Here is a 27,817-nt window from a genome sequence, read left to right on the forward strand (position 1 = left end):
CTACTTTTTGATAGTTTCAAAATAGACAAAGATCTGCCATGGTGAACAAAAAAGAAAACTAAGCAGCTGATGTGAATGGCCCAACTTCCAATCCAGGGAAGCGCAAGTTATTTTAAACAGGGTCCACCTGGATGGCGATTTGCGTTATACATGTTATACTCCTTTGGAGGGACAGCTGGGTGATATAACACAATATACTGGCCATCTGCTTTTATGATTTGATGGTTTTGTGATTGGAGTCATGTCAAGACGCAGCATTATCACCTGATTTATGACAAAACCGCACTGTTTCTGCAGTGGGGTAGCTATGCATGAGTACAAACCATGGCGGGGTGAGAGCTGTGAGTCAGGCTCAGCCCTGCCCGCGTCCAGCGCGTGTTTCTGCCACTCTTGAGGCCACATTCCCTGTCCCCCGCTGCACAGGCACCAATTTTGTGCGTTACCCATCACTTTACCGCAACTCACCGGCGGGGCTCCATCCCCCAGCACGGCCTGCACCTCAGCCTGCCCCGCCACCGCCAGGAGGACAGCGGGGCCGCGGCCACCACGGACACCACCCCGGGGCCCTGCGGGCGACAACACATGACGATCGCTGATCCTGTTATCTCGTTACCCTTCGTCCCGTTATCATCTCGTTACCCTCCGACTCGCTATTGCACCCCACGTCTCCTTCCGCGCGGGGCGGGCGGAGGGATCCCGCGGGCGGGTGCGGTGCTGTAGTTCCCGGACATGGCGGGGGCCGGCAGGCAGCGGGGGCTGGCGGCGGAGCTCTGGGGGGTGCTGCTGCCCCCGCGGCTGGCGGCGGCGGGCGAGGAGGAGGAGAGCGAGGAGGAGGCCGAGGAGGAGCCGCACTTGGAGGAGGCCGCACTCCTGGACGCTTCCGGGACGGAGCTGCAGGCCGCTCTGCCCCCGCGCCGAGCCGGTGAGGGGCGGCGGGTGGGCGGGCAGCCCCGTGTCCTCCTCCCGCGGGGGCGGGTTGTGGCGCTGCCTCGGTCACGGGCGCTGCAGCCGGCGGCGTCGGGCCCGGCCCCGCGGGTGCCCGCGGTGCGCAGAGGGCGCGGTGGCGGGCCCTGCAGCCTCCTGAGGGGCTGCGTGTTTCAGAACGATGGACCCAGCGTGTTGCGGTGACACAGACATTTACAAGTGGTTTAAAGAGTTATCAGCTTTTAGTAACCTTTTTGTAAATGCTCTGTGTGCTCTCCACCTGCTCTGCAGACAGCATGGGGACGGTGGTTGATAGTTCGTGGTTGCAGAGATATAGTGACTTCAAATTGGGCCCATCTTTTTGAACCACCCTGTAGAATGCTTTAAAAGTAAACGAAACCGAAACTGAAATAGAATTCCTGGTTCCTGCACAGATATACTTTGCCCTTTCATATTGCAGGAAGCAATTATTTTGCAAATATAATAGGCTCAGGTAGGATCTTTCAGCAAAGCAATTTTTTTAATAAAGATATTGCAACACCAGGTGTCCTACCTAAAGGTAGGCACACATAATAGGGCAAAAAGCCCCTGCTTATATCCCCCCAAAATCCCAGCTGCAATTTCCCTCCCATGTTCCCCATTGGTTGGGTGCATCAGGGTTTACAGACTACCAAACGCCTGCCTCAGTTTACAATACCCTTCCCCTTATCAGTCTATTGAAGATATGGATTCCTGGTACTTTGGCTACACTTCCCCCTAAATTAACTTGTAAATACAGGTATCAGTATGCATACAGGTATCAGTATATATTCTGGAAAGAGACCATGTTTTACATTAAGGATTCACAGTCCAGTGTCTCTCGGTCCTTCCCCCCTGCTGGGGTCAGGCAGCAGGTCCTCTGTTATGTGAAAACAACAGTTCTTTGTATCACAGTATCACAGTATCACAGTATGTTTGGGATTGGAAGGGACCTCAAAAGATCATCTAGTCCAATCCCCCTGCTGGAGCAGGAACACCTAGGTGAGGTCGCACAGGAACATGTCCAGGCGGGTTTTGAACGTCTCCAGAGAAGGAGACTCCACAACCTCCCTGGGCAGCCTGTTCCAGTGCTCTGTCACCCTCACTGAGAAGAAGTTTCTTCTCAAATTTAAGTGGAACCTCTTGTGTTCCAGCTTGATCCCATTACCCCTTGTCTTATCATTGTTTGCCACTGAGAAGAGTCTGGCTCCATCCTCATGGCACTCACCCTTTATATATTTATAAACATTAATAAGGTCCCCCCTTAGTCTCCTCTTCTCCAAACTAAAGAGACCCAGCTCCCTCAGCCTTTCTTCATAAGGGAGGTGCTCCACTCCCTTAATCATCTTGGTTGCCCTACGCTGGACCCTCTCCAGCAGTTCCCTGTCCTTCTTGAACTGAGGGGCCCAGAACTGGACACAATATTCCAGATGTGGTCTCACCAGGGCAGAGTAGAGGGGAAGGAGGACCTCTCTCGATCTACTAACCACCCCCCTTCTAATACACCCCAGGATGCCATTGGCCTTCCTGGCCACAAGGGCACAGTGCTGGCTCATGGTCATCCTGTTGTCCACCAGGACCCCCAGGTCCCTTTCCCCTACACTGCTCTCTAATATGTAATCTCCCAACCTATACTGGAACCTGGGGTTGTTCCTGCCCAGATGCAGGACTCTACACTTGTCCTTGTTAAATTTCATCAGGTTATTCCCTGCCCAGCTCTCCAGCCTGTCCAGGTCCCGCTGGATGGCAGCACAGCCCTCCGGCGTGTCAGCCACTCCTCCTAGCTTGGTGTCATCAGCAAACTTGCTGATAGTACACTCAATTCCCTCGTCCAAGTCGTTAATGAATATATTGAATAATATTGGCCCCAGCACTGACCCTTGGGGCACTCCACTAGATACTGGCCTCCAACTAGACTCCGCACCATTGACTACCACTCTCTGGCTTCTCTCCCTAAGCCAGTTTGCAACCCACCTCACTACTCTATTGTCTAGACCACACCTCCTCAACTTAGCTGTGAGGATGCTGTGGGAGACTGTGTCAAAGGCTTTACTGAAGTCAAGGTAGACAACATCCACCGCTCTGCCACCATCCATCCACCTTGTTACATTCTCATAAAAGGCTATGAGGTTGGTCAAGCATGACCTACCCTTGGTAAAGCCATGCTGACTGCCCCTAATAACCCTCTTATCCTTGATATGCCTTGAGATGGCACCAAGGACAAGCTGTTCCATTACTTTCCCAGGGACAGAGGTGAGGCTGACCGGTCTATAATTACCCGGGTCCTCCTTCTTGCCCTTTTTGAAGACTGGAGTGACATTTGCTTTCCTCCAATCCTCGGGCACCTCTCCCGTTTCCCAAGACTTGGCAAAGATGATGGAGAGCGGTCCAGCAATGACTTCAGCCAGCTCCCTCAGCACCCGCGGATGCATCCCATCTGGACCCATGGATTTATGAATGTCCAGACTATTTAATTGCTCCCTAACCCAGTCCTCATCGACTAAAGCAAACTCCTCCATTGACCTGGCTTCATCCGGGGTCTCAGGGGTACAGGGCTCCCCAGGACAGCCTCCGGCAGAGTAGACAGAGACAAAGAAGGCATTCAGTAATTCTGCCTTCTCTGTATCTTCTGCCACCAGGGCACCCACCCCATTCATCAGTGGGCCTACATTGCCTCTGGTGTTAGTTTTATCTGCTATGTATTTGAAAAAGTTCTTTGTTAAACGTTCCTTAGAGTTAAACGTTCCTTAGAGTTAAACGTTCCTTAGAGTTAAACGTTCTTGTTAAACGTTCCTTAGAGTTATCAGCTTTTAGTAACCTTTTTGTAAATGCTCTGTGTGCTCTCCACCTGCTCTACAGACAGCATGGGGACGGTGGTTGATAGTTCGTGGTTGCAGAGATATAGTGACTTCAAATTGGGCCCATCTTTTTGAACCACCCTGTAGAATGCTATAAAATAAATGAAATTGAAAGTGAGATCTAATTCCTGGTTCCTGCACAGATATGCTTTGCCCGTTCATATAGTCATGTATTCCAGCAGTAAGAACTCAAAGTTTTTCCGGTTTATTTCTTTTACGGCATGTAAGGGTGTTGATAACTTGACATCAGTGGTTCCTTACTTTCTTTTCAGGACTTAGAAAAGCTGGCAACAGTAGAGCAACTTCTGCTTATCAAAAATATCTTATCCCAAAATTGTTTTAAAAACAGCAAAACTGGGCTACGTAACAAGGGGGAAAACAAGTAGGGAAGTCATAATAGACCTGAGATCTGCTGGTACTCTGCTCTGGTGAGAAACAGGTTCCTGCTAAATGTAGGGTACCTGCTTTGTCCTGGTGGTAGAGTTTAGTCCCCAAGCATGGGTCGGGAAATGGTGTGTTAATTTTTGTAAGGGTAAGAGGATGGAAAGAGGAGGCAAACCAGGTCATACGAAATGTTAAGACTTCGTTGTATTAATAGTTCATAATTTTGGTGGTTTCATTTGCAGGAAGTATTTGGTGTACAAATGTATCTGAAGAGCATACAGGCACTGTGATGCAATACTTTGTGGCAGAACTGTTTAAAATTGAATTACAAATTTGGCATAACTGTTGTAATATTAAACCATATGCCACTGTTTAATTGGCTCAATAAATATTCATACACAAGTTTAATTTTGTACTTCTGACACTTAGAGAAGCTTGTTTCTGAGGTTGGATTTGCTTTTGTTTTTAAATATTACTGGAAGGCCTGACATCAGGAAGTCTATGAAAACCCTGGCTTTACTGCTGCAACTTACACACAAGACCAAAATAAGCTTTGAACAAACAAAATAACCTTTATGACTATCAATTAACAAAAGTTTTGTTTTTCTTTTGATGATGCAGTTGTTATACAAGAAGAGAACTCCAAAAAGGAGTATGAAGTAGTTGGACGTTTCCCCTTAGTTGCCCCTTGGTGGAGAGTCAATGTTAAAGTTAAAAAAGTGGGATCGAAGTACTTTGTGCAAGGATATCCGTCATATTTTTTGCGGACTGATATAGAAGAAAACAATCGACAAGTCTTTTCACTCTTTCTTAAGGAATGTGCCGTTCCTGAGTATTTTATACGCACATTTTTTACGTGGCTTCCTACGGAGTCTATGCTGAGTTTTAGAAATCTTGAAGAAAAACTAAAAGAATTCCAAGCTTCACATTTACAGACAGGGCAGAAACAAGGAGAAACCAAGGATTACGATATCTTCTACTATGTTTTGAAATCATGTAGGTATATCCTGTGCTATTTTGTTTTATACACTAATGAGTTCTATCTCAGATACTGTGTTCAAGCTAAGATGTCTTCAAAATAAGTCTATATTCAAATAAGTTTTTAACATGCAAAGATTCTTCTTATTTTTAAATGTGAGGACAGTGGGACAGCTGACCAATTAAAGATAGGTGTACAGTTAGAAATACGTAAGGAGATCCCTGAATTCTGTAGGCTCACTAAGTAGAATTGTCTATGTTAGGCACATTTTATAGTTTATTCAGACAAAATGAGTCTTATTAAAAAATGGGTTCAGCACTGCTTAAACGTGGTGGTATGGCTTTTTAGGACAAATACATGCTCAGAAATAGTATAGCAACTTCTTTGTAGTGCAGAGGAACCGGGAATGAATTAAGCATAGTCCAAAGCAGCTGTGCTAACTAGGCTGTCTTAAGCAGGCTGGGGAGCAGAGTGTGGAAATGCTGGAGTGTCCCCACATGGAGATAGTTCAGGGCTGCTGAGGGTCCTGTTGTGGACTATGTTGGCGTGACTACGTGCCTGTATTCCTGCCAGATGAAATGGTGTGTTCCAGTTGCACACCTGAGGTACTCCAGCCCTGAATTGGCATTGAGTCTGTGGGACCAGACTATAGCTGATCTAAAGCAAAACTCCCAAATACAGAAAGTCCAGATGTCTGAGTGGTGTCTCAAGCACTAGCTCTCTTGTTTTGCTCCTGTGATCTGTTTTGGTGCATAAATCTGTGCAGACAGGTTGGGTGTAAAGTCTTCCAGTCCCTGTTTACTGGGCAGGGTCAGGTCACCAGATGAAGGTGACTGTTGAGGAAGTCGAATCATGTCTAACTTGAAAGTTGAGAGCTTCAGCTAGACTTGAGCTTACTTTACTCCAAATCACATGTGCAAGGAGAGGAATATTTTCACAGTTCTATGGACTTTCAGACTTTTTTTTCTGTTTTAGTAATGGTAGAAAAGTTCTTAATCCCTGCTTACAGACTTCAGATCTTTTCATGACCACAAAGGGATGGGAATCTATACTGGTAGAAACTCAATCTAATTAGCTGTGTGAGTTTTAATAGGATATACGTATCACTTTTGATTGAAGCTTGTCCAGTGTGTTCGTGAATCTTTAGGGTTGAAGACCAGACAGTATGCCTGGGTATCCTGTTCACTCTTGTAGCTGGTGCATGTTTCCTGTTATCTAACTGAAATTATTTTGCTACAAATTAAGCTTTCTTTTTTCTTTATTGTTGGGCAATAGAAACAACAACCCACCCACCTGTATGTCATGTTGCTACTATTACTATTGACTTTTTTTTTGGTTGGTGTTAAGTGTTGTGAGCTCAAGCAGTTTGTTCCTCAAGCCTTCATGATATTTTTCTGTGAAAATTGTGTTGATTCTCCAGGTGTAAATTAAATACTTGCTATAAAGGGAAAAGGTTTTATCTTTGCCTTTCTGTAGGTAAGACAGTGATCATAAAAAGTACTTAACTGAGAAAAAATAGTGTTTTAGATTTGGAACTATGAAGTTTCCTTAACACTTAATTTAAAATGGCATTATTTTTTTCTTGCCAAGAGATAAAAGTTTCTCTTTCTTCTGAAATTTGTCTCACTTTCTTCCAAAAAACGTTTTTTAGAGCCAAGCAGTTTCATTATCCCCCTTTTGCAGATCCCAAAACTGATACAAAAAGGGAAAGTCATAGCTTAAGTTTGGGGTCATTGAGAAAGCCAGTGGAGAGCACTGTTTCCTACGTTCTTCTACTGATCTGATAATACAAATTTAGAAACTTCTTGTTTTGGATTTTAACCGTGCCTCTGTCTATCTGTATGAAAATTATCTTTTGGTAAGAGGCAGGTGTGGTGAGATCTGAACTGACTTTTGACAAAATGCTATTGAGTATGCAGTGTAAACTGAACATATAATACATATTTTCCAAATTAGTACATTTAATTGCGGTTCTGTTTACATTATTTTTTCCCAAGGCAGTTCAGGGAAAACAGACTTTAAAAAAATTGGAAAAGGATTACAAAGAATAAGAACCTAAAAGAAATAAGGGATTTTTTTGGATCTAGAGGAGGCAGAAGGATAATAGCCAGAGTCAGCTTTAATTACCTTTACAAATACGCTTGTGTATTGCTTAAAACTTCCTTGGCTTATTGTTCATACAGTTGCAGGAAAGGCAGTGTTGGTAGCTCTGACTTTTCCAATGATACTGGAATTCTTGCCAATTCTTCTGCCACGCCATTTTTGCTCTCTGTTGGATATGGTGCAATTGCAAGGAAAGACTGAAGAAGACAATGGCATGGATGGTGAGGAACTATGTTTTCAAGACCCAATGTTAACAAAATTGGATGAGATATTAAAGAATGAGCCGTGGAAGCTTGGATTCAGCAGGGTAAGTAGTGTTAAGCAGGATAAAAAATGTGTTTATGTTTGATCTTTGTTAGAACACAGTGCTGTCTCAGATTAACTGGGCATTAGTAGAAGTTAAGCTTGGTTCATTTGGAAATGGATGATTTACTGAACTTAGTTTTAGCAAAGTTGTGGGGGTTTGTTTTGTTTGGGTTTTTATTCAGTTTATCTACAATAAATCAGTCTCAGAAGATTTTAAAGGTGATTTTATTACAATCATTTGTTTAGTCTGTTCTACAAGGAACAGAAAATTAAATACTTGAGGTAATTAGGCCAAAACTAAGAAAGCAAATTTAAAACCCACGATTGTTTGGTTCAGCTTTATACCAGCAAAGGAGATTTTATGTTCTTAATACATAAAACAGTATCTACACTTTCACAGTAAGGTAGATAAGTTACTCTGCAATTGATAACTGGTCTGGTTCTTCCTCGCTTTTACACTGGGGTTTGCGGTCACTGCTCCTGACCTTGTTTCCCTTTGTTCCGCTTGGCTGTGCAGCTTTGCTGCTGCCCCTCACCTGGGCGCTCCTGTGGCCCACGTGGGAGCCAGCGCTTAATAGCTGAGAAAGGTGATGAGTTCATCCCTCTGCTTCAGCCTCCAGATGTTCTGACTTGTCTTTAAGACCTCCAATTTCAGAGATTCAGCAGTCTAGCCAGGTATTTCACATCCTTTCCTTTAAAAAGCTTTTCCTGATGTCCAGTTTGACTATTCCTTGATGCAATCTGGACTTGTTGCTCTCTTATTTCTTGTACCAAGGACCTGCATTCTCACTGCAGATTTTTACTGCTTGAAGACTCTCTTTAGCTTTTTCTCTTAAGGCTTAGCAAGGCAAATTAATTCTTCTTTCCCTCAATAGTTATCTTTTTTTTTGCACATCTCAGTCTTTCACTGTTTTGCAGTAGTCTCTGTAAAGGTTGTGTATTTCTCGAAGTAGCATGGGCAGAATTTGGTGCAGTATTTTGGCTAATGTCTTTCCTGTGCTCTGCTTTTACAGTTGTTTGTGCCTTTACTTAAAATTGTGGTAACTAGGTGTGCACAAATTCTCCCTAATACCCAATTTCTGTGCCAGGCCATTGATTTTTAAAGTTTCTGCTTTGTATAGAAAAGTAACCAAGAGAAATTATCATTCCATCTTACTTTTAAATATCTTGCTTTCATATTGCTTGAGAAGCATTATAACTTCATACATTATGAAATATACATACATATGTGTAGACTTCCACCCTCTGAATTGCAATTAGTGTTTACTGGGAGGATTGTTATTCTGCAAGAGGCTAACATCTTCTGAAATAAATATATGTTTGCTTTTGTTCTTTTTGGGGAGAAGATTACTTATAGGGAACTGAAGCTTTCTTACTGTGAGGCAACATGGGCCACCTTCTGCCAGTGTGAGCATCTCCTCTGGAAGATTCCTGACTTGCAGAAAAATGCATTAATTCTGTATGATCAACTCAAGAGAAAGTGTAGAGAAATGGGACACACTTACGAAGATCAAGATGAATTAGCTCATTTTGTATCTAAAGATATGTCCATTGAGCATGCTTGGCAATCTCTTGAGTTTTTGAAAGATCAGAACATAGTGATTAGGGAGAAAAAAATGGTGTTTCTGCCTCATCTCTACAAATCTGAAAAAGACATTGCAAGGTGTATAGGTGACCTTCTGTCAAACAGCTCATGGCAACTGGATGTTGATGTGGGAAAGATACTTAACATTTCTGAGACATCAAGAGAAACAGCAGATAACAAAATGAATGGTACCCAGGATCATGAAATAGAACATCTGAAGGAAAATAGTCTGGACAATCATAACTCTGAAAATAATTTTCCTGAAAAGGAGGCGGAGTGTGCACCTGACACCCAGAGTAAAGCAGAGGTAGACTTGGATCAGGTGATTGCTGTGCAAAGGATTTGTTCCAATCCTGTCACAATCATAAGTGGAAAAGGAGGCTGTGGGAAGAGTACAATAGTTAGCTGCCTTTTTCGGCACTTAAAGCAGATGGAAAAAGAAGTGGAAGCAGCTTCTAAGGACTTTGAAGAAGACCTGGATGCATCTGAGGAATGGAATACCTTTGATCATCATTATGAGCCAGAGAATATGTACACAAAAAAAAATTTGAATGTGCTATTTACTGCACCTACAGGGAGGGCAGCGAGCCTTTTGAGTGAAAAAACTAAGCTTCCTGCATATACACTGCATCAGGTAAGGAATTATATTTTTTATGTATTTTTTTAAAAATGGTGTTCTGAAAGACCTTTTGGCACTGTCCATTCTTGTCTTGAAAAAAAAAAAAGCTTGTTATTGAACTTCTATTATAAAATTTGTAACTATTAATGGTAATGCTTAGGTACAGCTTGTCAGCATTTGAAGGTCAGTGTTACATTATGGGGGATCATAAATCAATACTTTGAAATACATTACTTGCCTTGCCTTTTTTTTTTTTCCCCATACTTATGCACATATAGGAAGAGATCAGTAGTGTGGGATTGAATAATGAGATAAATTCCATTCACACAGTGTTTTCTTAATTATTATTAAATATTGTTCAGTTGTTTTTAGAAAAAAAGTAGGAAGCAAACTCTTTGTTAATAAACTTAGGTTAAGTCTATACTGTCCCAGGTAGTGGAAGGTGACAAGAAGATGTTGGAACTGTGGAATAACTTGTATAAATGAAAATCATAACATAAAAAAATACTGTGGACTTGTCTTGTCTTTGGGGACAGGATCGCTGCCTGTTCCCCTTCCCCCTGCAGTGTTGGGAATGGATTACTGTCTGCAAGTTGTAGTAGGAGGTTTCTAATACTGAGCAACCTCATGGCTGACCTTATATCCTTTAGGGTCCCTGCAGAACAAAAAAAAAGGATACATTTCTGTGCTTTTATGTAAGTAGGTGTTGATAGTCTCAGCCTGAAATGTATTCACCAAAGAGTCTTTACAGGTTGAAGTTCAGAATTTCAGATAATAGCTCTAAATACAGCATTAGAAGATAGCACACTCTGACTACCTTTGTAAGACAGTTTATTATTGTCAGAGATTGATTTATTTTGTTTTGTTTCTAGATCATCTACAGTTTTAAATCATGGAGGCGGACCGAACAAGTACAGCCATGGAAGTTTGCTACTGTGACGGTTCTGATTGTGGATGAAGGAAGTTTGGTGTCTGTACACATTCTCAGTTTAGTTTTAAAACTCTTGTGTGAGCATGCTCAGCTTGCCAAACTTATTATTCTAGGTAAGTGAAACAAAAAAAGTTAGTATTATACAATGTGTAATAATACACAATATACAGTGTAAGTATCAGAACTGCCACTGGTCTCACTGAGTGTCTTAAATAGTGCAGAATGTGCCATTGTTCTGTACTTGGATATTTGTGCTTATTCATAAGGTCAGATGAGAAAGACTGGGCTGTTCAACAGTTTTCCATCTCAACTGTCAGCATGGAAGTGTCAGTATCTGCTTAGCAATGTTTTGTCTGATTCTGAAAGTATTATGACTTTTGTGTTGTAGCTTATTACATCTTGCAGCTGGATAGAAACTAGTGTTAGCATATTCTTCAGATGCTGGAAGGGAGGTTTCATGTTGTTTAATGCTAGAATCATCTTTTAATTCAGAGAGGAAAATAAGGAAGTGTAAAATCAAAATTTTCTGCTTTTTCAGAGGTTTGCTTTTTGGCTTGCCACTTATGGCATTAATTCTTAAATACGTAACTTTCAAAATGTGTTTGAATAAGATGTGATCACTGTTGGTGTTCATCATACAGATTGGTTTGAATGTGCTAGTAAGGCATTACTGAGACAGGAATATGAAAAATTTAGACTACATTATAGTCTGATTCCCCAAACAAAGTTTCTTGGATTATTGACAGCTTCATTTCATGTGAATTGTATTGAGGAAGCATGTTACTGTGTGGAGATTTGAATGTTTGTTAATTCCACTGGGCTTTTTTCAAGACAGTTTTTCACAGATGTTGTGTTGTTGCTTCTCACAAATACTGATGTGCTTTCTGTTCAGGTGACACTAGGCAGCTACCAAGCATAGACCCAGGAAACATGTTAGCTGATATCTTTGAGGGTCTGAAATCAAGAGGCTTTTCTGTGGAACTGCGAACTAATCACAGAGCTGAATCGCAGCTGATTGTAGATAATGCCTCAAGGTAGGATTTCCTTGTGTATATAAGAAGCATCCTAGTAGTAGACCTGGTCATGTACCTGTAAAACAGTGATGTGTCCAGATTTGACTCTATAGTACTGCTTCTGTTACAGTTTCTTATTCAAAATCAGTAACACTGTTTTTAAAAACAAACAATCCAACCACCAAAACAACAACGAAGCTCACAAATCTTTCCAGGAGTATATGTGTTGTACAACAAAATGTGTGTGCTGGAATACTCCCGAATTTTGTGGGTTGTAGTTCGCTATCAAATGCCCTCTGCTGTTTCCAAATCACTTGTGCATGCACAAATTACTTTTTTTGCTGTCCGAAATTACTTAGAATTGCTTCTCTAAAAAGGAAATCTTAAAGACCTTGCTGGTAAGTGTGGCAACAGCTAAGAAAGGCTGAATTACATTGAGAGTTTACATGTCAAGGGCCATTAAATCATCGTTTCTTTTTATATTTTGCTGTATTAATACCTAGAACCTGTAAGTGTTTCCAACATTTGCATTACTTCTGGTCTGGTAGTAATCCAGTTACTCAATGAATTATTTATTTTTAAACCTCAAACAACAAAATCTAGGTCTTAAGTGTCCAAGGCCTTTTGATGTTGGTTAGAATTTGAGAGTACTCTCAACATTTGCAAACTGTTCAGAACTATGAAGTGTTTTATAAACATCCTTGCTTTTTTTTTGGGGGGGGGGGGCGGGGAGTAACACTTCCGTGCTACTTCAGTCTGCTCCCATGTGAAGAACTGTATAGGTAACACTAAGTATGTACTGCAGTGCTCAAGTGTTTATGGAATAAATTACCAATTTTTAAACTAAGTCATGGTGAAATTAAGTTATGCTCAGAAGAAAGTTTTTGGTGTGTGTCGTGTAGATGACCAAAAATTCATAGATGTTGAACTTAAGGCTGATGCAGATGATAACACTGGAGTCTTTTAACTGGAAATCATTTTTGTTCTCTGTTTTCCTTTCACTCCGGTCAAGAATCTCTCACCGGAAGCTTCCTGAATTTGATGAGGTGCTGAAAGTCTCTAGCTGGAATGAGGAACTGACAATGCCAAGCCCAGAGAAGAAATTCATTCTTATCGCTTTGCCCACTGGCGGGGGTTGTGACGGTACGTGTGTCCAGCCAGTTTGTAATCTTGAGTTTCCCTTTGGCAAAGCATACACTGGCTGGAACTAACATTTTGGAAGATTTTAGTCTGGCTTTGTTTGTAGTATGAATTTAAATGCTAGATCCATGGTTTACCTTTTGCCTCGTGTACACACACACAGCCAGACCCATTAGTGCAAAGGAGATGCTGTAGAGCTCCACCTCACCAGTTGTGTTTTGAAATGGGGACGATGCAGCTTCCACCAGTGTAATCAAATGTGATCATCTTTTTATGTTGTAGCCGGAGCTCTCAAGCCTTAAAAGATTAAGTTTTTCAGTGGTGAATCATTTGAGTAAACGGCATCTTTAACGGGATGGTGTGACGGGACAGCAATGCACTCCCAACTCTTGAATCAAGTTAGGAAAATGGAAGAAGAGGAGACACGAGAATTTCTTTCAGAATGTTTTGGGATCAGGGTCAGGACATTGGTTTAGGGTTTTTTTTACCTTTGTCAGATAAGTAGATTGAGTGGCCCCTGCTTTATATGCATGAAAAATCTTCAAGGGGGATGTTGAAAAAAAAAAAGTAGTGCAAATATGATCATTTTACTGTAGGAACTTACTCAGTGAACAGAATATTAAAAACTGATTTCTTCAGTGAAATCTAAATGTATAAGTCTGTGGCTTAAAATGCTCTATCTTTACCTATTTAATGTGCTATAGCAAAACTTTATTTTGCCTGAAATATGCTCTATGCAGCTGTTTAACACTGAGACATAAAAGTTTTTCTCCTGAATCACTCTTGTCTCTCAGATTTTAAGTAGTCAGATACTTTTTTGGGCAAGTATATATGTGGGTGTTTAGTGGTGTGGTTTTTTTGGAAGGGGATGTGTTTGGTTTTTGTTATTGTTGTAAACAAGCTGAAATGCCATTGAAGCAAGAAATAAGCAAAAACAATTTCATATTGAATTATGGTGTTTTTTTTTGTTAAATTGTTCTGTATATTTTTATGCCTTTTATGTCTTCTAAAACAGATTTGCAAACTGCCATAAAGACTTTACTTAAAAAAGGACCGGGATTGCAGGATGCCAAACAGTCGCAGTTCATTGCGTTCAGAAGGTAACGGGGCGTGCAGGCGGACATTGAAAAAATCCTCACCAGCAGCCACAATCTCAAAATAGCTGAATGTGTTGAGTTTGAAAGACTGGTGGCAATACCGTAAAACTGCTAGAGAGAACAACAGGCCGGGTGTCTTTTCCTGTACCTTCTGGTTGCCCCCAGTCAATCCATGGAGAGTCGCTTCATTTTTCTATAAACTTAACGTTATTTTGCATCATGATTTCTGCCCTTGTGTTCATCTGTACTGTTTATATTAAAGAAGCAAAGGATGAACATAAGTGGTCAGTTTTTGTAGCAGATTCTGAGAGCCTTTGCTCTGGTGTTTGCTAACAGTGCAGTGTTCTTCAGGAATGAAGGATGAGGGCTTAATTGCAGGGGAAACCCACAAAATACAAAGACACTTCTATATTTGAATGTGTCCCATCGTGGCAGATGTGAATTCCGGGGTGTGTGATGGAACATACAACCTGCTGTTCATGCACGCTTCTGTGACAGGGGGACACTAACCAAATTACAGAAGATACTTGCATTTTGATCATGTGATGAGAACCAGATTTAGCCATATAATCTGATGAGCAGTGGTGAATGCATACAGTTTGGGTGTTTGGAAGCACAAGACTTGTCATTTAGGAAGGGTGGGGTGTAGGGCTCTGATGCACTTTGAGGAAAGATTGGCAAGGCTGGTGATCACCTTATAATGGGAACCGTCACAGGAGTGGGAATAGCGTGGATTGCCTTGCAGAAGCACTGAAGGGATAAATGGGATGTCCAGTAGTACCAGTACCCCCTAAACTTACACTCCTGCACAAAAGGGTACTTAATCTGCATTTAAAATACCAGGTCTTTAAAAGGCAAATAAGTCTTCTGACTATTTTTAATACATCCACAGACAGAAAATAATATAATCCAGGCTTTATTTTTTGTTTAGTTTTCTTCATCTTAAAACCAAATCTAGTTAATCTAGATATGCATTGCAAACACCCTTGCCTCACTTTCTGTGGTATTTAGGCAAAACTGTTCCTTTACTGCTCTGTCTTCTAAACTCTGAATCAGCGATTGGTTTTAATTGTTGGTGGAAGATCATCATATCTAAAGCAGGCCCTTTCCATTGTTTATAAATTAATGCTAATGTGACATTACACATAATTGTATGTTTTGTACATCGTGATTTTGTTCATGTTCTTGTTTTGTGTGGCTTAGGCAAGATTGCGATCTAATAAATGAACTTTGTTGCCAACACTATTCAGATCATCTAACCAGGTAAGCCAGTGTTTTGCAATTTTTTCTTGTGAACGATCTTACTTTGGTTTTGAAAGTGTCACAGCCAGGCCAGCAACCTAAAATATGATAGTAAAACTTTTAATGTTTCATCTAGATCTGATTATTTACATTAGAAATAATTCATATAATAGTCTTTCTTTGATGGGTTAATCTCAACCCAGTTTATGAAGAGATAGAACAGAAACTGTTTGCCTTTCCTTTAAATTGTCATTGTGTGAATTTCAATATTTTGAGTTACTGTTGAATATTCAAAATTGACATAAAAGCAACTTAAAAAAACCTCAAGGTGTTGATTGTTTTTTGCAACTGTATGATTTCTAAATAGATTCTGCCATATTTTTGGAAGCAGGATTTTGGTGCTACTCTGTATTACTCTTTTACCACAAGGTTTTACAAAAGTTCAAGAAACATCTTTTAGATGTGCGTTGTCTTAACTGTTTTGAACATTATTAAGGTTTTTAATCCACCCCAAGTATCAGGAGGGGAAAGCGAGATAGTAAATGCGTACTTTGTAAATACATTTATCCCTTTTTTCCTTCTCTGGCCTAGAGACCATAAAAAACGCCTTTTATTTCAAATTGGTGACAAGATTTCCTGCACACGGAACACATATCTCAAGGATCTCTTGCCAGACCCGGGTTTCGGAAAGGATCCCAATCACTGTGAATGCAACAGTGGGGAAACCACCCTGACTACACAGGCTGCTGACGAGGGCAAACGACTGTGCAATGGAGATATATTTTTCATAACAGAGGTGAGTCCTTGCTGCAAGGACTTGCACAAAAATCAGTGGTAACTGATTCAGTCCTTATTGAATCCCCAGAGCAAAACAATTCACACTTTAAAATTTTAGTCAGAATATTCATATATACTTAGTTCTTCTGCTAAACTACCATGGGAAAGGCAGGAAAGAAGCAGACTCGAAGTAGAGAATTGAAAAATCTCTGGGCTTTTTTGTAAAATGTGTTCCAATTGGTCTGCTCGTGTCCAATGTAAATGAACTCTGTAAATACTCATGTGTATTGTCATTTAAATGCATAATGTTTTGGATATAGGGAGAAATTTAGTCTTAAATAAAGAATAGAGCTAATGTTACAGCTTGAGCTCTCCCCTGGCAGAAAACTAAGCTGACCGAAAAATACAGCAACAAAAAACCTCTGTATTGTTTTTGCGGGGTTCAGTGAGTTGACTCGGCAAAGGGTTGGGTGAAAGTATCAGTATTTGTGCTTGGGAAATAGGAACCACCCAGGGTTGGCGGCGCAGAGTAGGCTCTTCTCCGGCTGTGGCGACAAATCGTTCAGCAGCCTCACTGGTACGTGTCACTGTACCCTACGCTAATTAAAGTTTTCTGGGGGTTAAAACGGTCTTTCTCAGCATTTTTCTTGCTAAACGGAAGGTGTAAGGGTAGCCCTGTACAGTCAAACTATTTTCCTTGAAGATGTGGTCAGTGAAAGAGGTTTAGCATCTTCTGAAAGTATTTCACTCGGCTGACATTGCAGCTATTGTAATTTCAGGGAAAACTGGCATATGGACACATGCAGATGTATAGGCATCCATCAGACTGCTGACAGGAGCTACTGCTGAGTGTTCTTCTGATATTATTTCTTTAGGATGTAGAAATTGATAAACAACGTTTGCTGACCATCAGCAGCACATATGGCTCCACGTTCACTGTGCGGTATAAGGCCCTGAAGAAGCTGTGTCATATCAAACACGCATGGGCCAGAACTATTCACACGTTTCAGGTAAAAATAAAGAAGCTACGAGCTGAGAAAATGTTCTCATGGCTTTATCTTGCTAATGCACCATCCTGTCACGTAAAAGGGTCAGAAGCTCTCTTGAAACTAAAATTCCTTGAATAGAAATATTCTTGAGAGTGTCCGCAGTTTTCTCCAACTTCCTTGTTCTTGTCCTTTATTTTTAACCTGCTTACTGGAGGTTTCCTTTGACAAGGTGTCCTTAAACATTTTTCAGGGTTCTGAGGAAAACACTGTTGTCTACGTGGTCGGCAATCCTGGCCGCCAGCACTGGCAGCACGTGTACACAGCCGTGACCAGAGGACGCTGCCGCGTCTACGTTGTAGCTGAAGAGAGGCACCTCAAGAGAGCGGTCACCAACAAGAACATGCCCAGGAAAACTCGCTTACAGAGGTTTTTGAGAGAGGCAATCGCGGAAACAAGCAACTGTCCCAGCCAAACTTCCTCTCCGCTGACAAAGAGCCAGCAAAACCAAGAGCTTGAGACGGGGTCTGCTGCTGTGGCTCAAGGCGCTCCTGACCCCCCTGAACCTCTGGCTGACTTGGTGAAGCAGGAAGGGTCAGCAGTTCTCAATAAAGGGCTGTTGGGCCATTTCCAGCAAAGTCCGTGTAAGAGACAGCACAGTCTTGCAGGGAACTCTGAGGATGCTGTGGAAAAACCTTCTGTAAGTATCATCTCCTGACCAAACAAATTTTTGCACTCTCACCACTCCCAAGTAGTCCGGATACTCTTATGACTCTTTTATTTCTATTTAACAATTTTCAAGATGACCAGGTGAAGAATTGGTGAATGAATTGGTGCAGTAGTCAAGTTTGGCAGATATTTTCCCAAAATAATATACGACCAATAGGGAAAAAGAAGTTATACTGTCAGTAGAAGTAAATGTATACATCTTTATTACTCACTGGAGTGATCTGCTGGCTGGCATAGCCTGTATGACCTTATTGTTTGTGCACAGAAGTCAATTTTTAGCAGCTGACCTGATGTGAAAGATTTACATATAATTTCATCATTGAAGTAGATACATTTTTATCTGTAAAGCATGTTTATGGGTTGTGTTTTTTTTCATTATATCTCATTTCTGAGCTCTGTCATGGGGAAACAGCTTGTTTTTTTGACAACGATGTTACTGTATTTTAGTTTTGCTTCGAACTCTGGTAACTTGTTTTTGTTTTGACAGGAAACAGTAGAAGATTCCCCACTTGGGTCTTCCAGACTTAAGAATCTAACTTTGGGACAGTCAGCTCCCAGGAAGCTTTTCAAAAGCTAAAAAACAATTAACTGACTCTGTTACAAACATACCTGGTTCGCTCAAGATTTTTGGAAGTGAGAAGCTGGGTATGCAGGTGATTTTCAAAGGCTTTTCTGCAGTTGCACGTTCTATGAAGAACAGCTTGTTTTAAAGTGAACCACGTCTATTTTCTGTGATCTGTTTTTAGTAAGAGATTCTATGGTGTGTTAGTCTTCAAAAACTGTATTGATTGTTTTGTTCTGGTGAAGAACGCACTTACAGATTTTATAGGATCTAGAAGCTCCCTTGGAAAACACGTGGGGATTTCTTGGATTGAAGACTCCAGCCATCCATACCAAGATGCACGTACGCATCTCCTCACGCTACAGCACTGATAAGAAGCCCTTACTGATGCGCCAAAATTTCAGTTTGCTCTTGAGTCAAAAAAATAGTTTACAAAGGAGACTTCACATTTTTCTAATGTGGCAGAATTATGGGCATGAAGCTTTGATGGATTATGGATTTTAATCTTGTTATAAACAGAACGAGAAAGTTGCAATCAATCAGTGACACAATTTTTTTCCACTTTGTACTTGAAAGAGATGTAAAACTTGGCATCACTTCTCCACCTCATAGATGCCAATAATGCTCTTCATAAGAAAAGCAAAATTCCGAGTTCAAATCACATCCCGTTTTCACCCTTTTTTTGTGTACTATGTGACTTGCTGCATTGTAATTTCTGAGATTATTAAGATGAATGTTTGTTCAATCTTCAGACAAATTGTGCTAAAATGTGGACAGCTTACTTTTAACATTTTTAATGCATATGGCAGGAACAAGTGTACCACAAAGATAAACATGGGATTTTTGCTAAAAGTGTGTATTTTTTTCTACATATTTTTTCCCAAGTAGAAGAATACTACCACATTTTTAATGTCTTTAAATCACTGTTTATTTCAATTTATACAGTTTTTCCATACAAATATTTGCAACAGTTTGAATTTCAAAAAACATAACATAGACGATAAATATCATGCTATTAAAGTATTAAATTTGTACAAAAATACTTTACAGTTTAATACTTATTTGTTACAAATAAAAATACATATTTAAGTGACTCATGAACATATTTTTTTTACATGGTTCAGCATCGAATGTCATTCTGGCCTTTCCTGGCAGTGCTGAAATAGAAATCAGAGATTTTTGTGTGTGGGGGCAGGTAAGCTTGTTCATGGATTGGAAACAGCAACGGGGTTACAGTTAAACAGGTTAAATTGACCAGAAACAACTCTGTAAAGTGATTGCTTAGAATATGGAGACTCTACAAATGTACAAATCCAGTATCTTTATATTCACCAATAACAATAATTACCAATAACAACTTCAATACCGGAATAAACCAAAGCAGCTGCTGGTGAGCGTATAAAGCAACTGGCAGTATTTTATTGCTTGGGGGGAGAGGGGAGAGAATTTGTGTGATGTGTTTGTAAAATATATTTACAATTTTAAATTCTAAAAATGTGTTGCAGGGGGAAATGTTTATCATAAAGAAAGCTGAAACCAAAGCATATTAAATAGGACTTTTGTCCTTTCAGTAAATTGACTTAAAAAGCTCATCTGTGACAGTACAAATTTACAGGTTTATGGATCATTAAAGAGCTTTTGTATCAATCTTCTGCTGACATAGTTTAAAAAAAAGCCATTCTCTTTTAAAACCTTTCTAATTTGTTTGAATTCATTTCAGTTTTGTCAGTAATCCTCCTCCGGAGGTTTTATCCCACTAAAAAAGTCTCTGCTTAAAAATCCCCAGGGCTTGCAAGACATACCATTAAATATTTCATTGCATAGGGAATAACATACCTTCTAACAGAATTTACCAATGTGGGGGAGCACCGTTCACTGCACACCACAGCTTCCTACAAGCATTTTGTTAAAACATCTCAAAGGTGCTTTGTCTGAAGAGCTGCACCCTTCCTGCCAGCAGAATAAAGGTCTCCAAAATGAGGGATCTGGCCATTTAACCAGAAGACCCGGTGCAGCGTGTACACACCGCTCTTCCTTGTCCAGCAGACAGCACCTTTCTGACAAAAAGTTCTTAAAAACCATGTCACCTGGACACCGCTGTTAGCAGAGGTTAACTAACTCCGTGCTTTTCCCCCAAACAGCAGCTGCTGCCGAAGGGAGGGGAACATTTAAATCGTGTTTTAAACATCTCTCCAGTTTCTTATTCAGGGGAAAAAAAAAAAAAGGCCCTTATGATTTTTTTGTACTGTTGGTAGTGGTAGGTTGTTCAGAATGGAATGAGTTGACTCAACGGAGAAGTAAACTTTTTCAAAAGTAACCATGAATTAATATAAGCCTTGAGACAGACAGACAGACTGACCTCCTGTGCTTTTTCCTGCTATGTAGCATCTGAGCCTCCATCTCCGAGAAATCTTAAAGGGATTTAGCACCATTAATTGTCTTCCGTTACCAAACGTCCCACCGCAATGATCTTCTGCTATAAGGTGTTTGTAGGATCCCGCATCTCCGCGTTAACGCTGGCGTGGCCGCTCTGTGGCAGGAAGGCGTCGTTCTGATCGCTCCACTCCCCCCCCGTGGGAGCCTGTTGCTCTGAGCTTCCTTTCTGGGATGCCAGCGGGTTTCTGCTAATCACCAGTTCCAGCTTATTGCCAGACTCGGCGATGAGGGGCACAACCAGGCAGCAGTCAAAGTCTCTGGTGCGAACGTGGTTTACCTGAACGGTTAGAAGATTGATTCTTGTTACCGTTTTAGGAAAAAGAAATGAGATCACAAGAGAAACACATTTATCCCTGAGACTATGGAACCTGATTTAAATATCCCAGGTAGAGACTCACCCAATACGAGCCTATTTCACCACAGCATCTGCTCTGAAGACACCAAATTTTCTACTCACCCTTTACCAGAATGCAGCTAAAGTGGGCACATATGCACTGGTGGTGCGCTGTTTCCCCCCAAATAAGACAGGGTCTTATATTAATTTTTCTTCCAAAACTTACTACTTTTTTACATGTATAGATGCCTGGACACTATTTAAATTGACTTTTTTAATGAACTGTAAACTAGGGCTTCTTTTTGGAGTAGGGCTTCTATTTCAAGCATCCTGAAAAATCCTACTAGGGCTTATTTTTGGTGTAGGTCTTGTTTTCGGGGAAACAGGGTAGCTGTTGGCAGCTGTCACAATGCCCACTCCATAAATGACATTTAACAGCACTTACTTATTTTTCTTTCACTGCATTTCTAAATTTAAATGCAATAGAACACATCTAAAATTTAAATTCAGTCCTTCTCTGGTTTTAATTAATATGTGAAGTACTTTATTGGGCTAGTTGACAAAAAAATTCAGTTTTTCCATCACGATTCAACTTGGTGCTGTGGGAAGTGTGGCATTCAGTGAGAATTACGTGATTACAACTATGTCAATCAACAACTTGGATTAAACACAGAAATAACTCTGAAGTCTATATCAAGAACAGCAAAAATTACAAATCTGTCTGGAAAACACCTGAGAAATTCCAACTTCCTGGTGAGTGTTAGCATGTCTTCTTTGGAGTTCTGAAATACCTAACATTTTGAAGTAATTAGTTTATATGAGTTCATAGAAAAATCTAGCCCTGGTACCACTGCATCAAAGCCGAACTCACCATGAATTGCTGCCTCTTCTTACCGAGGCTTTAAGAGATTTACTCGGCCTGTGGCGCAGCGCAGATTTGATCATTAGTCTTTCCCATCCCCCTACACACATCCTTTCCCAGCAGAAATACATCATCGTTTAAACTATAATAAACAATTTAGATAGTAAGGTTGTTCCAATGAGCGATGTAAATGCTTTGTGTAGTTTTCTAAGTTTACATCAGTTTAGATGATACACAAACAGCCTGCCAGCATGGCCACAAATATTTTTACAACATAATCTCTGCCATGTCCCTTCATGCTAAACCTGTGTGGTGCCAGAAACGTTACCTGTAAAAGTCTGTCGTAGGGTTTTAAACCTCCCAGATCGCCAGGGCCAGCTGGTCGAATATTTTTAACGTACACTCCTTTTTCCAATAAACCATCTGAGACGCTGAACCCGAAATCTTCTCCATCGGAGTCCTTGTATAAAGTTACCTGTGGAGGTGATTTGACATGATGATAAGAAAAGAATAAACTGTTTGTCCACATTTCTAAAAGCACCAGGCAAGGCTTTCTTCATAGATGTTTGGGTTTCTGGTTTGGAGGTGGTGTGGGTTTTTTGTGTGGTGGGTTTTGTGGTGTTTTTTTTGTTTTGTTTTTTTTTCTTTTTAGAGAAATCATTAGAGAGATCACTCACCTACTGTTTGGTACTTACTGTATTAGATGAGAGTTGTCCCATTTTGACATTACATTAGTATTCTCAGAAGATCCCTTATTCTTCAGTAATAAGCAGACCTTTTCACTTCTACTTGTCTCCTGGAAATTTGTGTGTGTGTTGGTTTTTTTTTTGTTTATAATCCCACCTTTTTGAGTCTTAGTTTATAGCTACCCTGGTCTCTGGTTGCCATGATCTGAGTAAAAGCATTAAGCTTGGTCATCCAGTTAGTTTTAGTTTTGCTTCAGGGATGAAGACTTGGCCTCAACCAAACAATCAGTGTTAGGTCTTCCAAAACTTCCACAGGGCATGAATGACACCAGCATCGTAAGCCCTAGACCGGCCTGGTTTAGGCTGGGCAATAGTCCATCCTGTAAGGTCTAATCTCAGAAGTGCTCAGTATAAGAGTTATAATGCAATCCAGTATGAGTTATTAATATAATACAATATTTTAAGTAAGTACAAATAAGGCTCCTTCCGAAAGAGCTTGCAGGCAGTGGTCTTACAGTCACATCACCAAGAGATGGTCATTGAAAAGCAGGAAATAGAAGTTAATAAAACTGTGTGTTAAGAGAAGGTTTTTCAGGTGTTCAGAGAACAAGTCCTTGCAGGTAGTTCTGTGAACTCAGTTATTTGATACAAAAGGATTCAGTGACTTCTTTGTAGGTATGAGGTGTGTCCTGTAGGCATGAGGTATGTGCTGTAGGTATGTGGTATGCTTAGATTGTTATTTCTGTGAGTTTGGGTGTTTTTTTCTTGCTTCTCATACCAGGAGTGCAGATCTATACAATTAAATTGTGCAAGTCAAAGGTGTGACATGTGGCTGGCACACTGATGCTGGCACGAAGTGTGTGTGCAGATACAGTCACACAGTCAAACTGTGCTTTTACTGCTATAGCCTATGTCACTTTGGCTTCAAATTACTGGTTCAAAATGTACCTTAGCTGATAAAATGATAACATTAAGAGCACTCTGTAAATTTATAGTGGCTTGGTACCAGTAATGCTCCATGTGCTGCATCCTCGTGTGTGCCAGCTGCTGAATTCCTTTCTGGTGTTTCTGAATCACAGATTCATTCAAAGTGGAGGAAACTTCAAGAAGTCTCCAGTCCAACCTCCCGCTCAAGGCAGGGCCAAGACCGAGCTCAGATCGGGCTGCCAAGGACTCGGTCAGTACTTCACAGCAGAATGCCAAGGACAGCAGTGCTGGGGCCCCACGATGTCTAATGCTGCCTTCAGAAAGCTTCTGAGATCCTGCTTTAGCTGCCATTGTGAGAAAGTAAGCAAGGACAGACAAGGTTGCCTCAAAACAGGAGTGAAGGATTTGGTCGGATCAACAAAGAGCACAGATGATAGCTGCGTGAGCTTTTTTTCCTGCCGTCTGCAGTTCCTGAATTTACTTGGCTTTAGTGGTTTAGCAACAGTGTGTTAACCAGAAGGAAAGCAGACTCACTTATGAGTTTGGTAGCAATCCTGCGCAACAGTTGAGAGGACTTAGATACAATGCCAGCTACTGCAGCATTAGCACTGTTTTAGTTACTGATGTGGATGGTGCATTGCTGAGCTGCTGTGAAAACATTTGTGTCTCATGCCATGGTGAGCACAAACGCACACAGGGCATTCGGCCCATACTTTACACCAGCTCCTCCTCTTCCCTTGATTTTCTCCCTCTGTGCAGCCCAGCAAAGCAGAAAGCCACACCTGAAGTACCACGAACCAGCTAAAGGTTTTCTCCCTGCCACTCACAGACTCGCTTTTTTGGGTATGATCTGTCACTTTAAAGTTTCCAGTGGCTGATGTGTTTACACTCTTCATTGTCTTTTCTCCCATCTTCCCCCAAAGTAACTTGCTGCTGAACGTGTCATACTTCCCTCCATCTCAGCATGAATTTTAGGAGTCAAAAGGGCATTTCAGCTACTGACAAACCTACCTGCAAGTTCAAAATAATTAATCTTTGAATGATTTTAATTTGTATCAACAGCTACTGTACCAGCAAGACTCTAATTTGTTATCAACAAATGCTTTTGTTTGTGATATTGTAGCATGTCTAACATGGCTTTGATCTGAAGTATGTTTGGAGCACCTATGAAAGTGCTCCAAGACCAACATTCCACAAGACTAAAAAAATAAGAGGGAGATATATTATGTTGACAGATTTGTGTGCATTTCCTGGCAAGAATGAAAAATAATTAGCACTGGACCAAGACAAAAATTCTCCTCAAATGAGATAATAACTTCTTTTTCACACCATCACAAAGGACAGGAGTGCTTCATGTTAACTACTTCTTAAAGAAGCCTTGAAAAGTAAATGTAAAAATGTGATACAGTGCCTAAGAGGAGATAATTTACATAAAATACTACACACTGTTCTAGCACAGATGGCACAACTTTTAAAAGGAACTTCCCTTTTCCACATTGTCTTTTTCTTTTCCCATTCCTCTTCCTTCAGGCACTAAAGTGGAGCTGGATCCAACCTCAGACGAACTACAGAAGCCTAAAAAATAGGGGACTCTCTGAAGTCATCTAGACTGGGTTCTTTCCCTAAGGCATTATCAACTGCATCTAACCCATTTCTGAGAGACATGTATTCGGCCTACTTTTTAAAATCTCCAGTGATGGAGACTCCATAGCCTATTAAAGTAATCCCTGCCAGTGCCTGAGAGGTTTTTCTTGGGTCTGAACTTGCCGAGAGGTCAGCCTGCTGCTATCCATGGAGAACAAGATCTCCTCCTCTGCAGTGACGTGAAACAAGGACGGCTTTTGTCTCGACTCTGTTCAGTAGGTTAACATCCTTCTTTAATCTTCAGATGCCAAAATGGACACTCTATTACAGTCAAGACCTTATCAAAGCCAAGCTGGAGTGGAGAATGATTCTGCATGTGCTACAGAGGGTGGTCTCCTTCATATGGTCTGGGAGAGCATTGCCTTTTTCCTGTATTTTAGTGAGTGGTCTGTTGGTACACAAAATACATACAGATTCTGCTCTACAGATCTGTACAATTTGCCAGTTCACATTAGCTCACCTCAGTTTGCATTGTGTCTACAATAATGCACATGCTACTTCATGCCCAGCTTGTGAGTCAAAAAAAGGGTATCACTGCAAATGATACCAGGCATGAAAGTGGAGTTTTGCTGTCGAGGGGCAGTGGTAGGTACTGCAGTGGGGGGGAGGCAGAACCTGAGAATGATCATCCAAAGTCTTTTATTTCCCCTCCACTTGTTCAGGTTGGACTTTCCTGATCTATGTGGACGGAGCACTCTTGGAAGGGAATTACTCACTACCCTGCACTCACAACTTTTACGTACCAAAATATTTTCTCATTTCTCTGGTCCTTCAGATCTACTGATCCTAGAATATTTTTTAAAGCTGTTTCCCTTATGGTTATCTTCTCTTGACTTTTGGTTTATTTAAGAGGAGCTTTGAAATTAAAGATACTTATTCACTTAAGGGATAAGGTTGCAATTTAACTTTGTTGCATGCTTGACAGTTGCCACATATTTAGGTGCAAGTCATCTGCAGAGAACTTCCTTTTGTATTATAAGCTATAATTTTGGGGCTACTTCTTTTTAGGGGAGCACGCATTCTTCAAAGGGAATCTCAGAGTAAAAACCCTGCTATCTGAAATACCCAGATTTTTATCTAACAACGGGTATAGGCAAAGCCCGGCCACACAGGTTTCTCATCTTCACTTGCCAGTAGCGCAACCCTGTCCCAAAGGTGTGAGATTGCGGGCAAATCATGCAGCACCTAAATCATGCTGGTTCATCTGTACTTCTGATCACAACTGTTTGGAAGGTTTGATCTCAACAGCAAAATCTCCATTATGGGCAATTTGTTAGACTTTTAAATTTACATCATGAGCCTAAGGGAAAAAGCAAGCTTAAATGGAAATTTAATTCATATTTCATAAGCAATTAAATAGTTACAAATTTTAAACAGAGGCTTACAAATTTTGAGTCTGTTTCTATGCCTCTCCTCCCTTCCAAATCTATGGGAAAATGCTTAATTTAAATTCATACATCTTGCACAGATCAGCTATTGAGGTATTTTAACTGACTGCAATTTTAGGTTAACGACTACTTGCAATAATAATATTGAAAAATTATCTGATGTCTAGTGAGTATTTCTGCTCTCAGAGGAATGCGTGTGCTGTGCAACTTTTAAAAAATGGTCTGCTACGGTTTTTAGAAAAATATTAATCTATATGCTTACCTAGGTAGATAAAAGCAATTAAAGGCATTAATTAAATTTGAGTACTGATACAGCAATATGCCAGCCCCTTAAATTAAATGTTACTTATTAAACCATCTAGTACAGATGTTTGAAGAGATTTGTATGACACTTATCTCAATCATAGCTTCCTAAGGACCAAGATAGTTCAAGTACACGTTTGGTGGATGCATTGCAGTGAAACAGAAATAGCATGGAAGGATTCAGGTTAACTTGGTGCAAAGTTTGCAGCATTCAGCAAAATAATCCTCAGGGCTGTGTTATCTTTCTGACAGGTGTATACCTGAGAAAGACAAGTTGGTGATATAATCTGCTCACCTTGCTGTTCCCTTACACTCATTTGTATTTGTAGCCTGAGCAGTTTTTTATCCAGTCTTATTCTCTCTTGCCCTACACAGTTGCACTGGCTATTCACGCATTTCACTTTAATGCATGGCTTTTTCTTTGGTAGAATCATGTATTCTTGCTCTCTCACAATTAGATTATGAAAAGCCAGTGAAACATTGACCTTAGCTGGCCCATTTTCTGCAATCAAACTTAAGGTATGAACTCTGATCTATAGGGCACATAGGCCCTGACCCAACAGGCAGTAAAGAGGTACCTGACCTGTCCTGCTGAAAAAACTGGGAAAGCTCAGCAGCACACAGACAAGTACATGCTTGAAAGTCTCACTAAGGTAAGCCTTAGGCAAGCTTTGTCTTAGCTTGATTTCAAAGACTGTTTATACCATCACAGTTTCCCAAAATTGTTCTTATTTCACTTGTTGTCCCATCCGTGGCTCAGCTGATTAAGACATTTGCCTGCAGAGGGCAGAGCGCATTTGCCATTAAGACCTGTTACAAAAAATACTGAAATCAAGGCATTTCTCTGACAGTGAAGTCGCTCCTGTGGCATTGCAGGTCTTTTGGAAAACTGTCATTGGACAAGCTGTCCAGGTGAAATAGCAACCAAACAGGTTATTAAACCAGAGGTCTAATACAAAAATGAAGGAGAAGAGAGAAAGTAAC

General features: G+C 40.8%; 2 protein-coding genes across 3 annotated transcripts in view; one reads left to right on the top strand and one right to left on the bottom strand.

The window, feature by feature from the left end:
- The first annotated feature begins 658 nt into the window (after nucleotides 1-658).
- Nucleotides 659-19,346, top strand: HELB (DNA helicase B). Of its 2 annotated transcripts, XM_082048057.1 has the most exons (13): nucleotides 659-922; nucleotides 4,806-5,180; nucleotides 7,347-7,573; nucleotides 8,919-9,791; nucleotides 10,649-10,820; nucleotides 11,600-11,741; nucleotides 12,733-12,863; nucleotides 13,876-13,960; nucleotides 15,161-15,220; nucleotides 15,791-15,995; nucleotides 16,852-16,986; nucleotides 17,216-17,662; nucleotides 18,179-19,346. In XM_082048057.1, exons 1-13 carry the CDS (start codon nucleotides 730-732, stop codon nucleotides 18,266-18,268), a joined length of 3,135 nt encoding a protein of 1,044 aa, XP_081904183.1. In that variant the 5' UTR covers nucleotides 659-729; the 3' UTR covers nucleotides 18,269-19,346. The 2 variants fall into 2 exon arrangements, with proteins under 2 accessions (XP_081904183.1, XP_081904184.1); XM_082048058.1 differs by lacking the exon at nucleotides 4,806-5,180.
- Nucleotides 19,347-20,729: 1,383 nt separating this feature from the next.
- Nucleotides 20,730-27,817, bottom strand: part of GRIP1 (glutamate receptor interacting protein 1) — a gene marked incomplete at both ends in the record, with an annotated part of 224,859 nt that continues 217,771 nt past the window's right edge. Inside the window, 2 exons of the mRNA XM_082060197.1 lie at nucleotides 20,730-20,966; nucleotides 22,214-22,360. Coding sequence (XP_081916323.1) covers nucleotides 20,730-20,966; nucleotides 22,214-22,360 — 384 coding nt within the window. The remainder of the gene's footprint in view (nucleotides 20,967-22,213; nucleotides 22,361-27,817) is intronic.

This window comes from Streptopelia decaocto (genome assembly GCF_964273445.1).
Source record: "Streptopelia decaocto genome assembly, chromosome: 1".
NCBI lineage: Eukaryota > Metazoa > Chordata > Aves > Columbiformes > Columbidae > Streptopelia > Streptopelia decaocto.